General features: G+C 50.6%; 1 protein-coding gene across 5 annotated transcripts; it reads left to right on the top strand.

Moving 5' to 3' along the window:
• The first annotated feature begins 4,321 nt into the window (after window positions 1-4,321).
• Window positions 4,322-16,140, top strand: BRD2 (bromodomain containing 2). Of its 5 annotated transcripts, none has more exons than XM_020908096.2 (13): window positions 4,322-4,759; window positions 7,304-8,625; window positions 10,273-10,576; window positions 11,171-11,308; window positions 11,775-11,913; window positions 11,995-12,209; window positions 12,300-12,674; window positions 13,202-13,330; window positions 13,516-13,767; window positions 13,902-14,167; window positions 14,674-14,978; window positions 15,196-15,318; window positions 15,432-16,140. In XM_020908096.2, exons 2-13 carry the CDS (start codon window positions 8,597-8,599, stop codon window positions 15,566-15,568), a joined length of 2,412 nt encoding a protein of 803 aa, XP_020763755.1. In that variant the 5' UTR covers window positions 4,322-4,759; window positions 7,304-8,596; the 3' UTR covers window positions 15,569-16,140. The 5 variants fall into 5 exon arrangements, with proteins under 5 accessions (XP_020763755.1, XP_070312753.1, XP_020763756.1 ...); XM_070456652.1 differs by lacking the exon at window positions 4,322-4,759 and adding an exon at window positions 6,640-6,736; XM_020908097.2 differs by lacking the exon at window positions 4,322-4,759 and adding an exon at window positions 6,795-6,889.
• The last annotated feature ends 560 nt before the right edge of the window (window positions 16,141-16,700 follow it).

Raw genomic sequence — 16,700 nt, 5'->3', positions numbered from 1 at the left:
GCAGACCAGTGGTTAGGGCTTGGTGCTTCCCCTTCCAGGTTCGATCCCTGGTTGGGGAACTAAGAGTCACAAGCTATACAGCACAATCAAGAAAGAAAGAAAGAAAGAAAAGAACGGGGTTCTTAACCTGCAGTCCACATGCCATAAAATTCAGGGGTCCACGAACCTGGATGGAATAAAAAGAGCCACTTTTATTTTTAAGAACATCTAACTAACTGAAACTTAACTTTATCAATGAAAAGAATAAGTCTTTGTAGTATCAGCAGTACCTGTAATGTTGTCATCAAGAGATCACCATCAATTAACATTTTCATATCACAGTCTCAAAATGGATATCTCTACATTAGTTGTCAGACTTGAAATAAATCATTTAACTTAATGTATTAGCATTCTTCCATCTATGAATTAGCATTCTATTAGTAAGGGAATACATATTACTAGATACATTATTACCCAGTTCTTTAAATCTTTTGAAAACTGCATATTTTATTTATGCACTTACAAATATTATCATCAGACAAGGTTCAAAGGCTCCACCAAATTGCCCAAGTCCATAGCACAGACAAGCTTAAAAAACTCCTGATTAGTCATACATTCAACAAACGTGAGGTCCTCACTGGAGCCCTCTCTTGTTCTGGGTTGCTCATATTACGTTGTTCTGCTTTTCCTTCTTATTTGATACTCTTCCACTGGTTCCACTTCCTATTCTTGCTGCCTGTGTGAGGATGTAACCCAGATCTGGATGCTTAACCTACAACTAAATTGTCCCATACTTCCTCCCTTACAAATCTCACCTACCTGCATGACAGATTCAAACGATACCTCAAAGGTGACTCCCAAATCTACCTCTACCAATCTTTTTCTCCTCAAACCTCAACCTTAGACTTTAAAATAACTGCTTCGCCTAAACAACCAGAATAATACACCATTTTCTGGCAGACTTCCTGGGTTCAAATCCCAACTCCAGACACTTACTAAACATGTAATCATGTTTATTTAACATCTCTCGCTTTAGTTGCTTCATTTGAAAAATGGGAGTGATAACAGAATCTACTTTATAGGGTTATAAGGATTAGAAGAGTTCATACACATAAAGCCCTTTTAATAGGGTCTGAGACATTTCAAGAACTCAATAAATGTTAGCTACCACCAGCCTCATCGCCTTCCAACACCTGACATTTTTATTTGGTGTTTATTAACAGGTACCGTGATAGCCACCACAGATAAGAAGACAGAATTCCTATCCAATGATATAATTCTGATCAAGCTGTTGCTCAATAACTTTCAATGGTTCCATATTAGGTCCAAACTTAACAGCACTGGAATTATTCATCGTATCGCCTCAAACAAACGTACCTTCCAGTCTCCTATGGCTCTCCTTCTTGTAACTTATTCTATCTGGCCAGACTGAACTGCAATGCTCTGTGAAAATGACCTGCTCTGTTCTGTCTTTTCTCACACAATCCCAGTGTCTCAAATGTTTATCTGATAACAATAATCTTGTCTCATTACAATTACTTCTCCCATACTAGGCATGGAGCCCCCAACCACAAACACTACAATCTTACCTAAGTCACATACTTACTTAAACATCAACTTGCTTCAACATTTGCATACTCTGTGAGCACCTCTTATTGGCCAGATCCTGAGCCAGAAGCTGGAAGTTCGCTGCTGTTGTTGTTTTAAAGACTATAGCATGGACCTGTTCTCAGGATCAAAATCTAGTAAGGGAGGGAAATGTGGCTCACAGAAACGCCATTCACTGTGAAAGGTGCAATTATGAGAGACACCAAAGGATGAGCAGTCATCTCAATTTGGAAGGCAAGGGTAGGCTTTTTGGATGATGGTATTTGGGCCTTACATGGACTGAGCAAAAGCCCATTTCATGCAGTGAGAGCAGTATGTATGAAATATAGTGTAAAACAAAATGGCGTGTCGGGCAACAGTTCAGTACGGCTGGAGTATAGGGCCCATGAACAAGTGGCTAGACATGACGCTAGAGAGGTAGGCAGACCTTTCTGGCCAGCACAGGAATTTGAACTTTATCACAAAGGCAATGAGGAATTAATACAGGGCTTAACAGTAGCATATGGCTCCGGTTGTATTTTGGAAAGCTCATTCCTGGCAGTGTTGTGGCAAAGGCAGAGAGGAAAATCTAGAGCAGCAGTGTCCCAGAGAACTTTCTCCAGTGATGGAAGTGCTCTGTAATTTGTCCTGTCCAATACAACAGCTGCTAGCCACACAGGGCTAAAGAGAACTTAAAATGTGGCTAGGGCACCTGAGGAACTAAATTTAAAACAGTATTTAGTGTTAAACAGCCACATATGGCTAGTGGCCACCATAATGAACAGTGCAGCTTTAGAGATAAGCAAATCAGTTAGGAAGCTGTTGATAGGGCTCAGGTGACTAGGGCAGACGGTGAGTCAATAGCTGTATCAGAGGCACAACAATAAGTCAAGGGGATACAAAACTGTGAGAAAAATAAATCAAGAACAGCTCCCAGATTCTAGGTTTTTTGGCTGAATTACTGCTATCAGCTAGGATAATACATTAACAGAAGGAGCAGGTCTAGGCTGCACATAGGTTGCACTGTTTTGAAAGTGTGGAAGTGTCTGAGGGCTATCTAAGTGGTAAATTACTGAGTTTTGCTCAGGAGTTGACTGAACTAAAGATACAGATTTGAGAGGCTCTGAGCCACTGAGTGAGATTCCTTAGAAAATATGAACACAATTAGAAGCAAACTGAGGCAAAATCCGGGCACTCATCAACACAGGCTAAAGAAGAGTCCACGAAGGCCACCAGAGCAACAGTAGGACAAGCAGGAAAAGAAACAAGTGAGAAGTAGTCACAGAAATCAAGGGTGTAGAGAAATTCAGGAAGGAAGCCTGATCAAATGTCAAATACTTCAGTGAGGTCAAACAAGGTGAGAGCTGAAAAGTGCTTCCTGATTTTGCCAATTAGAAGGTCCTTGGTGACATTTGCCAAGACAGTGTCAGTAGTGGAAGAAATGGGGTAAAGAACAGGAAATGAGGCAGAGAGGAAAATTAACACAATTTCAGGTCTTGACTGGAAAGGGGAGCTGACCAGTAAGTACATAAGAGTCCACAAGGGGATATGATATTGATTAAGGTTATTTTCTTTCTTTCCTTAATTTTAGGTGGGGAAAACCCCTAGAAGGAAGGGAGCAGTTTAAAACGCCAATTGGTTGAAAATGGAAAGCTTGAAAAGAATAGAAAAATAATAATAAAGAAACAACAACAAAAAAAGAAAATGGAAAGCGTGAGTAACAGATCGGGTTGACAGGTCGAAAGGAAAATACGTGTCTTTAATCCGAAGAGAGGGCTTTTAGTACTGATACAATAGTAAAGAGACACACACGCGGCCGTACACAGGTGGGAAACGGAAAGCCAAAGAGTTCTCCAGTAAGTTGGCCTTTCTGCTCCGGTCTGTGGGAGGGGAGTGAGGGTAAAGAACTACAGACTGAACCACCATCTGAGGGTCATGGGTGGGATTACTGCCCAGGAATAAAGCTTTAGGGGCCAACCATCCCTTGTTACCAAATTCGGAAGCCTCTGTGCCTCCCGCACAGCAAGGCTCATCAATTTGGGAGAGAGCAAGGTTCATTACAAAATCATACCTGGGTGGCTCAAGCCCTAAGAATCCCAGAGCTGCTCAAAGCAAAAGGAAGTGATCAGAAAGCTATTGAGTTTTGCAGCATGCAGAATCGAGACACCCCCCTCTCCCCGCCGCCCCGCAGCACTCGATGAAGTAAGGAAGTCTAGGTAGACTCAGGCGAATTGAGAGGTTACGGGCCTAAGACAAAGAGGTCGAACACAATGCCCACGTGAACCGCCCACACCTCCGCTCCCCGCCGCAGGCACGAAGAGGGTGGTGACAACACTCCCGCTGTGGAACCACACTACACCGCGGAGGGACCCCACCCTGCAAACCCTCACAACTCCGGGTCCAGGCCCCATCCTCCTCCACTGACAACAGCTCAGCAGCGCGCGCTCCCGCTGGACTCCGCGCCCGGGCGTCCCAAGCCAACCCTCACACCTGCGGAAAAGGAACCGAGTTGGGCCACCTCAGGACGCCCAGCGAGGCCGCCTGCAGTGGGGGATGGGCTGCTAAGGCGGGAGGGCGCGCGCCGCGCCCGATTCCGCGCCACCCACTGCGCGCGCTCCGAGCCCAGCCGCGGGGGGCACGGCGCCCGCCCTCACGCCTGCGCACTGCCGCTCTCCCGGCGGCCTCCCACTCTCCTTTCCCCTCCCCCAAGCCGGTCGCAGCCTTGCGCCTGCGCTGTGCACGTTCCCGGGCTGCGGCAGCCATGCTGAACCCGTACGGCGCGACTAGTGGGGGGGTAGGGTCGACGACAGCGGGATAGACAGCCGAGGATGTGGAGAAGCAGCGACGTTAGGGTGTTTTGGGTCTGTAGAGAAAGGCCTGGGCCACGCGGCCCCCTTGGCCCCTTGCACGACCCCCGAGAACCTTCGGAAAGACCGGCCCCCGGGGATGGTGGGGAGCGGGGGGGTGGCGGGCACGTGACCCGGATCGGCCAATCTGGGGGACGCTGACGTGGCCGCGCGGTCCCGATGCTCTCCCCACCCCCAGCTCGGCCGGGAAGGGAGGGGCTGGGGGCTACGCCCCCTCCCCCAACGCAACCTCAGTTTCCGGGGGGGGTGACACCCCGGATTACATCCTCCCCCCGCACCAAGCCAAGGGGAACAGTGGAGCCCCCCTGGAAGGTTCCGGGATCCAGGTGAGAAGGGGCCCTTGCCGGGCGGGCATGTTATCAGTCATTTAAATGCCTAACCAGTGGTGGGGAGTCCGAGAGGGAGATTCTTGGGGTGCAGAGAAGAACCCTGAGGTGGGAGCACTTGTCCTTCAAACAGTTTACAGCCAATGGGAGCGGGGAGGGGGCGAGCAGGCGAGGGCCTCTCGAGTGGGGGAGGGGAATGGCCAACCTCTGTCTTCTTACCAATTGGAGGGCAAAGGGGCGTGGGGGCGGTGTGTCCCCTCGATTCCATTCGTCCCTTGGGGGTACAGGAGCCTGGAGCCAGGTGAGAAGGGATCCTTTTGGCGGCCGGAGGGTGGGGTGGTCTAGTGGGCTGAGGAGTGGGAGTAGTGACTGTAGTTCCTACTCCTAGAGGGGGATGCTGAGAGTTGGCAACCCAGGCTGTGAACTGAGATTGTTCCAGGCGCCCACTCCCTTTCTCCCCAGAGGCTGTAGAAGGAGCATTTCTGTGCTGCTTTTGTGTCAGCGGTAGGAACCTGGCAGTCCACATGGCATGGTGGAGGTTACGCTTCGAGTGGCTTATCGAATTTGTGTGCATTCACGTGGACCTGGCCTGCGGAGCCCTCTGAATAAACCTTGGTTGCCCCGGTGGGGGTCTTAGCTTAGCATGTGTCTATCACAGGCTGGGGAGAGTTTGCAGGCTAGAAGCTCGGGGTCTTCTTTGGATCAGGAACCAGGCCCAACGGGGGTCTCGGGAGAGGTTGGAAATTGTGGCTTGAGACACAGGAGAGTGAATCTCGGGACCTGGAATGATTTCACAGCTCCCCAAGTTTCAGTTTTCTCCTGGGTGGTGTCTTTTGCCGTCTTCATCCCCTCCCCCATTCCTGAACAGTCTCTCCTTGTGTATTGCGGGGGAGGGAACGGAAAGAAGGGAAGAGTTACTTTTCCAAATTACTGAGTACCAGTAGCCTCCCGTGTGACTCATTTGGGGGAAGGGACGATTGGGAGGCAGAAGAGAACAGCGATTTTCCGGAATGCAGGGAAATAAGCCAGAATGTCTGGCTGCCCTTCTACTTTCTAATAAGGCCCTGTGGTCTCTCGACCTCCTAACTTCTTCTTTCCTGACCGGCCCTCAGATAGGCCTCTGTGCAGACTTGCAAGGCCCCTCGTGGAAGAAAGGCAGATTTGGGAGGCTGGGCCGGGAGGGGGAGGGGAGAAGGCCTTTGCGAAAGTTGCTGTGTCATTGCTCTCCTTGCTGCAGCCACCCGGGCGGGCCCGCTGGTACTTTTGAGGCCGAGGCCTGATCGGAGGGGGGGAGGAGAGGAGAGACTGCCGCCCCTGTGCGTGCTTCCCCCCCACTCCCGCAGGGTTTGCCCGAGTCTGGTGGTCGAGAAGACGAAAGGTTGACGGCCATTTTAGACGCAGTAACCAAGGTTAAGGGCTGCTACGAAGGAAAGAGGGTAACAGTTCGAGGACTTACGCCCTCAAGAAGCCCTGCGGTTGGGGGGGGGGGGCTCTTATATTCCTTGATTTACATGGTTAATTTCCTTCTTCAGATACGCATAGGTTTTTCTTACTTGGTAGCCAGAAAAGGGGACGAGGAGGAGGGGAGAGGGCCCCCAACTAAAGGCTGGGCGGGGAAATTCTTTCCCTCTCCGGTGGCTCTAGCGACCCTAACCTCGCGCTGCGGCTCTATTCACACGTAGTCTGTAACCTTATTCGGGTTACTGGGTGGTGGGAAAGATTGAGTGGGCTGGGGGGAGGGGGCGAAATTGAGCTCCCAAAATGGCTCCTGCCCCTCCTCGGAGGCGGACGGCCTGGGGGGAGGGGGGAGGGGAGAGGAGGGGGAGGGCTAGTCAGAGCCGCAGCCGCCGCCTCCTCCGCTCGCCCTCCTCCCTGGCGCTGACCGATAGACCAGCCGCTCCGTGGGGAGGACTCCGGACCCTCGTGGGGGGGATGGGGGAGCCCTTCTGCCCCCCGACGCCAGGACCCTCAGAGGGGGTGCGGCCCGCCTTCGGAGTGGGGGGAAGGGCGGGGAGCGTGGGGAGAGGTCTGAGCTCGCCAGGAGGGGGAGGGTGCGCACCCTGATTCGCCCCTCGAAGGCCTTGTTTTTTCCGCTCTGAGCCAGACACCGGAGAGAAGTTTGGGGAGGAGGTGGGTTTCATTTTGCAGGGTATACGGGTGCTTTTGTTGGAGATTTTGCTCCCACTAAAGGGTTGCCGAGTTTTTGTCTCCAGGTAGATGTTTGTATTGGTAACTGAAGGTATCAGAGGGAGGGGATTGAAGAGGTGCTTGGGGTGCAAGTATTTAGAACGTGGTCTCCGTATAGTTGCCTTGAAGAGAAGCCTTTGAGTTCACAGAGGGTAGACGATTATGGGGAGCGTTTTTTATTTCGATTGCTTGGCCTGGGGAAGGAAGGGGAGGATTTGAAGGCTCTGGTAATTCTGCACTTTTAATTGCGAAGCACAGGAACGTTAATTTCCTTCCTCGCTGTGTTTGGGAGCCTTCAGCCGTTTGCCAGAGTGGCAGGCCGCGGCTTCTAAGATGGCGTCTTCTTCCTCCTTTCAGGTTCTTCACTGCGGCGGCCGCCTCAATCCCGAGAACAACCACCGCCGGCGTCCTGTGGCCACACCCCGGCGGGCCGAGCCTGGCTACGCCCACGCGGCCCCCCTCCAGTCCTGCGGCCTGGCCAATGGAGGAGCTACGAATGGCACGACCTGCCCAAGCTTGGCAGTCGCCAGCGGCACTGGGCTTGGACGGCTGGAAAGACTTTGTTGGAAGGGGAGGCAGGGAGAGGGTGCTGCACCCCTGCCAACCTCCCTCTTTCCCTGGAGTTGCCGAACCACAGCGCAGCCAATTGGCTCAGAGATGTGGCGGGTTGCCGCTTCCCTGGGGGTCTATGCGGCACTCTTCTGCCTGGTGACTGACGCTTTGGAAATGAGGTTTATGACGTCATCGCTTCCGCCGACCAATAGGAAACGCTCCCGCGGAGAGGTGTTCCTCCCCCTTCCACTCTGCTTCTTCACGCGCGTGAGCGAGCGAGCGCGCGCGGAGGGGGTGGGGGAAATCGCGAGCACGGTGGCGCGCATGAGCGGCGAAGCTCCTCCCCCTTGCCTATATATAAAGGGCTGGCGCGGGGCTCAGAGGCGCCATTTCGCGCTGGAGTGGAGCAGCCTCTAGAACGAGCTGGAGGATTCTGCGTATCTACACAGAGCCTTCGAGTCGTCTGGGGCCGCCATTACAATCCACGTCCATCCGCTTGGAAATGGCCTTCGTCTCGGCCTATGACCGGCCCCGGCGGACAGTACAGACCCCATAGAAGCCCCCGAAGCTCCCCTTTTTCGGGCCCCGCCCAGTTCTCGGAGTCTGTCCACCCCCTCTACTCCGCCCTCAAGAGGATTTCAAAGATGGAGGCGGCGGCTCCCTAAACCACTTTCGTGTTCATCCGCCTCCATCCGAGATCGAAACGGGACCTCGTCCGCCCCGGACGGTCCCGGCAGGAAGAGGGGATCCTTGCAGACCAACGGCGGGCAATATTGGCGACGGTGTCTGGGATTGGGGGCCGTCCTGGGGTTTGAAGAGCCCGTCCGCTTTCGCTCGCCCGCCTCAGCTGGGGCCGCCGCCATTTTCTCGCTGTCCGCCTCCTGCGGAGCGCGCCAAGCTGCTGGGAGTTCTCCGAAGAACAGCAGAGGAGATTGCTTTCGTGCCAGCCCGGCGGGGTGGGTTGTCGCCTGGAGGGCCGAGGGCAACGGCCCCCGCCCTCCCCCCACTTCCCGGGTTATGCTGGACCGGGAGGTAAGGGGAACCGAGGCCACCCGGACTTTACGCGGCTGAGGGCAGCGCCGGTTCCCTGTGGTCAAGATGCTGCAAAACGTGACTCCCCACAACAAGTACGTCCCTGCGAGCCGCGTGTGGGAGGGGGGCGTTGGGGGGCTGCGGCGCGCGGGCGTGAGGTGTTGGGTTCGGAGGGAGTGCGGAACCGACTCGGGCGCGTTGCTGTTGCGTGGCGCAACTATTGGTTGTCGAGGCTCGCGGAGAAGAGGGGTGAGCGGCGGTTTGGGGACCGTGCTGGCGGCCCCAGGTCCTACGAATGGAGGGAGCACAGGTAGTCAGTTTACACATTACTTTTCCGCTGTGGTCAGATCTTGGCTGGGTTGGGCAGAGCGAGGTGGCGGCGGAATATGTAGTGGGGGAGGACTTTGATTAGGCGGCAGGTCCTGGGGGTCTGGTGTCTAAGCGACCGTTTGTCAAGCCTTCTGGGGCGGGGGTTCGTGGCCACATTTTGTGCTTTACAGGGTTGCCATGGTGATAGAGCTTCGGGGACTGGAAACGGGGATTCCCTGAGTAGGGTACAAGGACCCCTCTTACCCTGGGTACCTAACGTCGGGGATAGGTCTTTTAAGTTCTTGATTTTCGGTGAGTGGTTTGGTTTTGTGTTGAGAGGTGTGTGTTTTGTTGCAGACGGATTTTTTTATCGCGCGCGGGCGTGTGTGTGTGTGTGTGTGTGTGAGTGAGTGAGAGGTACCATTGAGAGTTTCCTTCAGGGTAGAAAGGTGGAGCTAAGCACTCTTTAGTCCAGCTTTGGGGATGTAAACAGAGATCTTGGTCTAATGTCTGTAGGGTTAGGCCTTGGGTAACACCTGGTCTTGAGGAACCCCAGAGAGAATGTAAACTTGATGCACTGTTGGCCTTTGATCTCTAGAGGTGATGCTAACAGTGGAACCTGTTAATGGCATCGCAGTTTTTGGCAGAGGTTGGGTAGGGGGAGGTCTGTATCACTTTTATGAGGAAATTTGCTGACCTTGACTGTTTGGACAGCTCTATTTTTTGAGTCCCTTAGAGGGAGGAGACTGAATTTGCGAATAGTTAATTCCTGGAGGCTGGTGACTTGAGGTATTCCAGACTATGAAGTCTGACAAATACTCCCTTGTCTGATTCCTTTTTTTTTTTTTTGAGTTGGTACGGTTTTCCGTTAGATCGCTGGCCCGTTGTTTGGAGTTAACTATTTGGAGCTTCATGGAGGCTGCTGATCCCTTCTCACAGGTGAATTCTTAGGTGTCTGCCTCATCAGCGATTTATGAAAATTTCGTATTTTCTTTTTATCCGTTCCCCTCAGGCTCAACCACCATGGCAACCACCAAGCCCCTAGTGAGGAGGAAGCTTGGGACTTGAGTTTCTTGGCTCCACCCATTTTGCTTAAGTTCTGTTCCCGAGAGGTTGTGATTCTTAAATGGCTGGGCCCTATGAGAAGCTACTTGGGCTACTTTTTCCCTTTAAAACAGGTGAAGAAGCCTATCAGATTTTAAGAATTCAGAAGATAGGGCTTCTGTGGGCATAAAAAAAGGTGATAAGAGGTACAAAATAAAAAGCTCCACGGACTGTTTGGATACGAGATTCGTTTTCATAAACTTGACCACTGTTTTCTCACTATTCCAAGCCTAGATGTGCTGAGGGTACATAGTGCAAATCTGTGAATTGTGGAATTCTACTAAATTCCACCAGATTACCACATCTGATTTTGTTTCCTATCTTCACAGGCTCCCTGGGGAGGGGAATGCAGGGTTACTGGGCCTGGGCCCAGAAGCAGCAGCGCCTGGGAAAAGGATTCGAAAGCCCTCTCTATTGTATGAGGGATTCGAGAGCCCCACAATGGCTTCAGTGCCGGCTTTGCAACTAACCCCTGCCAACCCACCGCCTCCCGAGGTGTCCAATCCCAAAAAGCCAGGACGGGTTACCAACCAGTTGCAATATCTGCACAAGGTGGTGATGAAGGCTCTATGGAAACATCAGTTTGCATGGCCCTTCCGGCAACCTGTGGATGCCGTCAAACTGGGTCTGCCGGTAAGTAGAGAGGTTCGAGTGGGGAGGTATGGAAATGAAAAAGAGTGCGTGTGCGTGGAGGTGGGCTGCCGAGTGTAGGTGCTGCGGCCCCTAGGGAGCTCCCATTTCTACCCGGTAGGGCAGATAGCCACCAGATTTCTAGATTTTTGGTCCTTTGTAATTGATCCAACCGCTTGCTATCTAGGATCTCATTGTGTCCTTCCTTAACTTTTGTGCCCTGGCTCCATTTTACAGATTCCCACCCCAGGTTGGGAGAGGACCACGGTGGCCAAAATTCTTAGCTTCTTCCTTTCCCTCATGCAGCCCATGGATAGCCAGCCCCAGAGGTAATGTCACAGGATGGGAAACTTCCAGAGTGGGTGGGAGATGGGTGGTTAGAGCAAGGCAATAGAGGTCTCCTTACGGGTGATCCAAGTCCTGTTCAATTTTTTATCCCTATCCCATAGTTTTAATTGGGGCCGCAGTTGAGGAGACTTATGTATGTACTCCTCTGACAGACTTGGGGTGTGTGTGTGTGTGTTTGTTGGGATTGGTAGTTTGCCTAAGAACAGGCATTTTTCTTTCTGTGGTCTGACCTACCACTTCTTTCTTTAGGATTATCACAAAATTATAAAGCAGCCTATGGATATGGGTACTATTAAGAGGAGACTTGAAAACAACTACTATTGGGCTGCCTCAGAGTGTATGCAGGATTTCAACACCATGTTCACCAACTGCTATATCTACAACAAGGTGAGCTTTTGTGTGTTGTTGTTGGGGGGGGAGAGTGCATTTCTTATCACTACTTTATCATTGTAAAGTTCAAATCTTTTATTGAAGGTGTTCTCAGTAGTTTGGTATCTAGAAAATCTGTTTTGCCAAGGTACCACTGAAAACAGTGATGTGGTTTCAGAGATCCAGAATTAAGTACAACACTTCTGATGTTGTGAACAGTGGCCTTATTTCTTAGAGATCTCCAGAGACCTGAGAAGAGGAGGGAACTGATCAACTCTGAATCTCTCACTTCTTTTCTTTGTTGCATTTTGAGGGGCAAACTTGGAAGAGATAAAGGGGAAATTAGTGGCCCAATATAGGTAATTTTTAGTACTTTGATGAAGTTGTGTAAGGGAGTGGTGCTGATGCCTGGGGCTAGGTATTTCCAGAGAAAATGGTTTTACCTCCCTCTCCCTAACATTTGAAGTTTTTGTGTTTCCTGTAGCCCACTGATGATATTGTCCTGATGGCACAAACGCTGGAAAAGATCTTTCTGCAGAAAGTGGCATCAATGCCACAAGAAGAACAAGAACTTGTGGTTACTATTCCTAAGAACAGCCACAAGAAAGGGGCCAAATTGGCAGGTAGGAAGAGAAGGAGTTTTGCCAATAGAGACCAAAAGATGGGAATGATAATCAAACTAAACTCTTTTTCTCCCCCTCCAGCGCTCCAGGGTAGTATCACCAGTGCCCATCAGGTGCCTGCTGTCTCTTCTGTGTCTCACACTGCCCTGTATACGCCACCGCCTGAGATACCTACCACTGTCCTCAACATTCCCCACCCGTCGGTCATCTCTTCTCCCCTTCTCAAGTCCTTGCACTCCGCTGGACCCCCACTCCTTGCTGTCTCTGCAACTCCCCCTGCACAGCCCCTTGCCAAGGTATACATCTGTGGATATCTTTGGGGTAATGAGGGAAAGGTCTTAAATGGGGTGGATCCAGAGTAAAAGGCACCTGTCTTTTCTCCACAGAAAAAAGGGGTAAAGCGGAAAGCAGATACTACCACCCCTACACCTACAGCTATCCTGGCTCCTGGGTCTCCAGCTAGTCCTCCAGGGGGTCTGGAGCCTAAGGCAGCACGGCTCCCCCCTGTGCGTAGAGAAAGTGGCCGCCCTATCAAGCCCCCACGCAAAGACTTGCCTGACTCTCAGCAACAACACCAGAGTTCCAAGAAAGGAAAGCTGTCGGAACAGTTAAAACATTGCAATGGCATTTTGAAGGAGTTACTGTCCAAGAAGCATGCCGCCTATGCCTGGCCTTTCTATAAACCAGTGGACGCTTCTGCTCTTGGCCTGCATGACTACCATGACATCATTAAGCACCCCATGGACCTCAGCACTGTCAAGGTACCCACTGCATGGGGCAGATGGGATACTCAGGCAGTGATTGGAACCCAAGGATCAATAAAACAGTCACTTCTTACGGGCACGCAGCTATCTTGGCGTTTTACTTTTTCAAAATAGTGAGGTAGAAGGTCACGTACTCTAATATAGTGAGTCCACAGTTTCTGGAATTGGAAATACTGTGGTGGGTTTTACGTTCAGGGCATCTTTGCTTCTACTTAGGTCCTGTCTATTGGAAGTGTTGGGCTAGGGTTAGAGGGGAATAAAGGGGGTAGTCCAATAGTTAGAGGCCACACACACCCCTTTTCACTTAGAAATACTGATTTTTTTTTTTCCCCTAGACATACATATTTCTTCAGCCCACCCAAATTCCTTTGACTTCAAACTTGAGCCCCAGGGTATAGATCCGGTCACACATGTCCCACCCCCCACTGTGCTGTCTAGAGGGCTGTTCTTGGCAGTGTCTGGGCCTGGCAGGGAAAGGTGAGTCTCCCTGCCTGTGCAGCTTCTGATGCTGCCTCCTTCTGCAGCGGAAGATGGAGAATCGAGATTACCGGGACGCACAGGAGTTTGCTGCTGATGTGCGGCTTATGTTCTCCAACTGCTATAAGTACAATCCTCCAGACCATGATGTTGTGGCCATGGCGCGAAAGTTACAGGTGAGTATTAAGGCCAAAGTTTGAAGAATAAGTGGATCTGAGGAAAGGAATTTTGCCACATGTGCTGCATAGCCTGAACGTGAGGCTCTCACCATCTGTACACTTGTACATTGGAGCTGCCACATGGCTAGGTGTGATGAGGGCATATCTACTAGCCTGGTTTTGAGTCTGCTGTCCCTTTCTAGGATGTATTTGAGTTCCGTTATGCCAAAATGCCAGATGAACCACTGGAACCAGGGCCCTTACCAGTCTCTACTGCCTTGCCCCCTGGTTTGGCCAAGTCATCTTCAGAGTCCTCCAGTGATGAAAGTAGCAGTGAGAGTTCTTCTGAAGAAGAGGAGGAGGAAGATGAGGACGATGAAGAGGAGGAAGAAGAGAGTGAGAGCTCTGACTCCGAGGAAGAAAGGGCTCATCGCTTGGCTGAACTACAGGAACAGGTATTCTATCACTGTTGAGTTTACTGGATGAGGTTCGTGCTGTCTTGGCTTAAATTTTTTTTTTTTTTTTTTTTTTTTAGTTTTTATTGCTTAACCTATGTATTTTTTCAATTTAATTTCTCTTTTCTCTCAAGCTTAGAGCAGTACATGAACAACTCGCAGCCTTGTCCCAAGGCCCAATATCCAAGCCCAAGCGAAAGAGAGAGAAAAAAGAGAAGAAGAAGAAACGGAAGGCAGAGAAGCACCGGGGCCGAGCCGGGGTTGATGAGGATGACAAAGGACCTCGGGCACCCCGCCCATCACAGCCCAAGAAGTCCAAGAAAGCGGGTGGCGGTGGGAGTGGCAGCACTGCTACACTAGGTCCTCCTGGCTTTGGACCTTCTGGAGGAGGTGGCCCCAAGTGAGTTCTAACAGGGAAGGAAGCAGGGATTTCTCCCATTGCTGGCAAAAGTTTTCTCTAAATGGGGCCAGTGATTTTTTTTCTAATGTTAAGTGTCCAGATGATGAAATAGACCTTGAAGAACATAGGGTCTTTAGAAGCTGCTTAACTGTTGACAGTGTAATCTGCCTACCCCTTCTCTAAGCCAGTCTATACTCTTTTGAATATTTTTTTTTTCTGTAGTCAGGGATGGGTTAGTCCTTCAGGTACCAAAAAAAAAAAAAAAACCTGTGCTGACATACTTGTATTTATTTTTCAAAGCCCAACCAAGATTAATATAAAATACTTGCTGTGTAAAGCTCTGCTCCCAATACGCAAGTGTCCTATAGCCCATCTCTGATTCACTCACTCATTTGCCTTAATGGAAACAGTTCTTCAGGTGTAAAATCCAGATCACTGGATTTGAACAGTGAGAATGTGTTGAGGAGGTAATGTGTTCCCCCAACTGATAATTTTCTTTTGCTCAGACTCCCCAAAAAGGCCGCAAAGACAGCCCCACCTGCCCTGCCTGCTGGCTACGACTCAGAGGAGGAGGAAGAAAGCAGGCCCATGAGTTATGATGAGAAGCGGCAGTTGAGCCTGGACATCAACAAGCTGCCCGGGGAGAAACTGGGTCGTGTCGTGCACATAATCCAAGCCAGGGAGCCTTCTTTACGTGACTCAAACCCAGAAGAAATTGAGATTGATTTTGAAACACTCAAGCCGTCCACGCTTAGAGAGCTTGAACGTTACGTCCTTTCCTGCCTGCGAAAGAAACCTCGGAAGCCGTATAGTGAGTATGAAATGAGATCCCCAAGTTAACTTAGCAACAAATCCTTGTGTGTTCTGAGGACAATTTAGAGAAGGATGGCGGGGAGGTATGCTTGATGTTCTGGGATGATGGGTTGCATTAATAGTTGCTTAAGTTCAAGAAAGGCATTTGGCAACAGCAGGGTCAAGGAAACCAGAGTGCTCCTGGCTATGTTAGTCCTGGTTTGTTTCTTTTCTAGCTATTAAAAAACCTGTGGGAAAGACAAAGGAGGAACTGGCTTTGGAGAAGAAGCGGGAACTAGAAAAGCGGTTACAAGATGTTAGTGGGCAGCTCAATTCTACCAAAAAGCCCCCCAAGAAAGGTGAGTGTCCCATAAGCCACTGTGAATTCATTCTATCCTGCCCTCTTGGCTCTTGGTTCTTCAAAAGTGGAATGTAGACTTACACATCTTTAAACTTCACCTGTGTTCTTTAGCGAGTGAGAAAACAGAGACATCCTCAGCACAGCAGGTAGCAGTATCCCGCCTCAGCGCTTCCAGCTCCAGCTCGGATTCCAGCTCCTCCTCTTCATCTTCCTCCTCTTCAGACACCAGTGATTCAGACTCAGGCTAAAGGGCCAGGCCAGATGGGGCAGGAGGCTCCGCAGGACCGGACCCCTAGACCGCCCTGCCCCGCCCGCTCCCTCCCTGTGCTGACACTCCTCATCTCACCCCTCCCCCCTCTGTGAGAGAGCTGGCTCTGCAGGGGCGGGGGACAGAAAAACGGACAAAGGAGGACTGAGCTCCCAGCCCCATGGAGAGTGCCCTCTTCGGCATAGAGCCCCCATTCAGAATGGCTGGGGCAGGCAGGGGTATCGGGTGGGAATGGGCAGAGGCCCTGATACAGCCTTACCTGAGGCCACAGCCGCCCTGTTCACTTCGAAGGGCCCTGTTTTGAGATTGTTTTAATTTATTTTAAGCTAGGTAAGGCTGAAGAGGGGTGGGGCCATGGTCCCTCAGCTTCCATGGGGAGGGAGGAAGGGGGAGCTCTTTTTTTACGTTGACTTTTTTTTTCTACTCAGTTTTCCCTTTTCCTTCTGCTCCATTTGGGGCCCCTGGGGGTTTCAGTCATCTCCCCAATTGGTCCCCTGGATTGTCTTTTCTTTGTCTGTTGATTCTAACTTGTAAATAAAGAAATATTATTCATGTTCTGAGTTCATTACCTTAATAACATTTGTTCTTGTAGTTGCTTCAAAACGAATACACTTGAGAATTTTGAGGAATGTGTATCAGGGCGGGGGGCAGTGGGCGGGAAGAAGAATCATCCTGTTTTAAATAAATCAGTCGGCTGTTGGCTGTGATAAAAGTGCATCTGCTCTTTGTAAACTGAATCCTCCAAAATAACAAGGTTCAGAGTCTGCTCTGATTTACATGCAGCCAACACCTGGCTCCTTCGGCCAAGAGTTTCAAACTCAGGACTTTGAACAGGCTCAGATTTTTCTCCAGTCCTGGATGTGTGGATTGTCTCCTGAACACTTAAGTTACCAGGTAGATGTGAAAGAGATGAAAGTAGCCAACAGTGGGTTCCCTCTTGCATTGGGCATCTGCCTGAAGGGGCAGGTGTGCCTATTTTCATAATTTGCTGGTTTGGCTTCAAATTGCATGTTTGCAGAGCTTTGCAAAGTTGCCTAATACAAATGCCAATTCACAGGATTCCAGCAGTCTACCAAATGGAAATCACAGAAACTCGTTTGCACAAGTCTGTC

The sequence above is a fragment of the Odocoileus virginianus genome, chromosome 27 (assembly GCF_023699985.2).
Source record: "Odocoileus virginianus isolate 20LAN1187 ecotype Illinois chromosome 27, Ovbor_1.2, whole genome shotgun sequence".
Classification (NCBI taxonomy): domain Eukaryota; kingdom Metazoa; phylum Chordata; class Mammalia; order Artiodactyla; family Cervidae; genus Odocoileus; species Odocoileus virginianus.
This window is presented reverse-complemented; position numbering and strand designations above follow the sequence as displayed.

Excerpts from the sequence above, each read along its gene's own strand:
- BRD2 (XM_020908096.2), top strand. The coding sequence starts at position 8,597 with ATGCTGCAAAACGTGACTCCCCACAACAA. Across the intron at positions 11,309-11,774 it reads ACTGCTATATCTACAACAAG|CCCACTGATGATATTGTCCT; the intron begins GTGAGCTTTTGT and ends TGTTTCCTGTAG. Across the intron at positions 13,331-13,515 it reads CCATGGCGCGAAAGTTACAG|GATGTATTTGAGTTCCGTTA; the intron begins GTGAGTATTAAG and ends GTCCCTTTCTAG.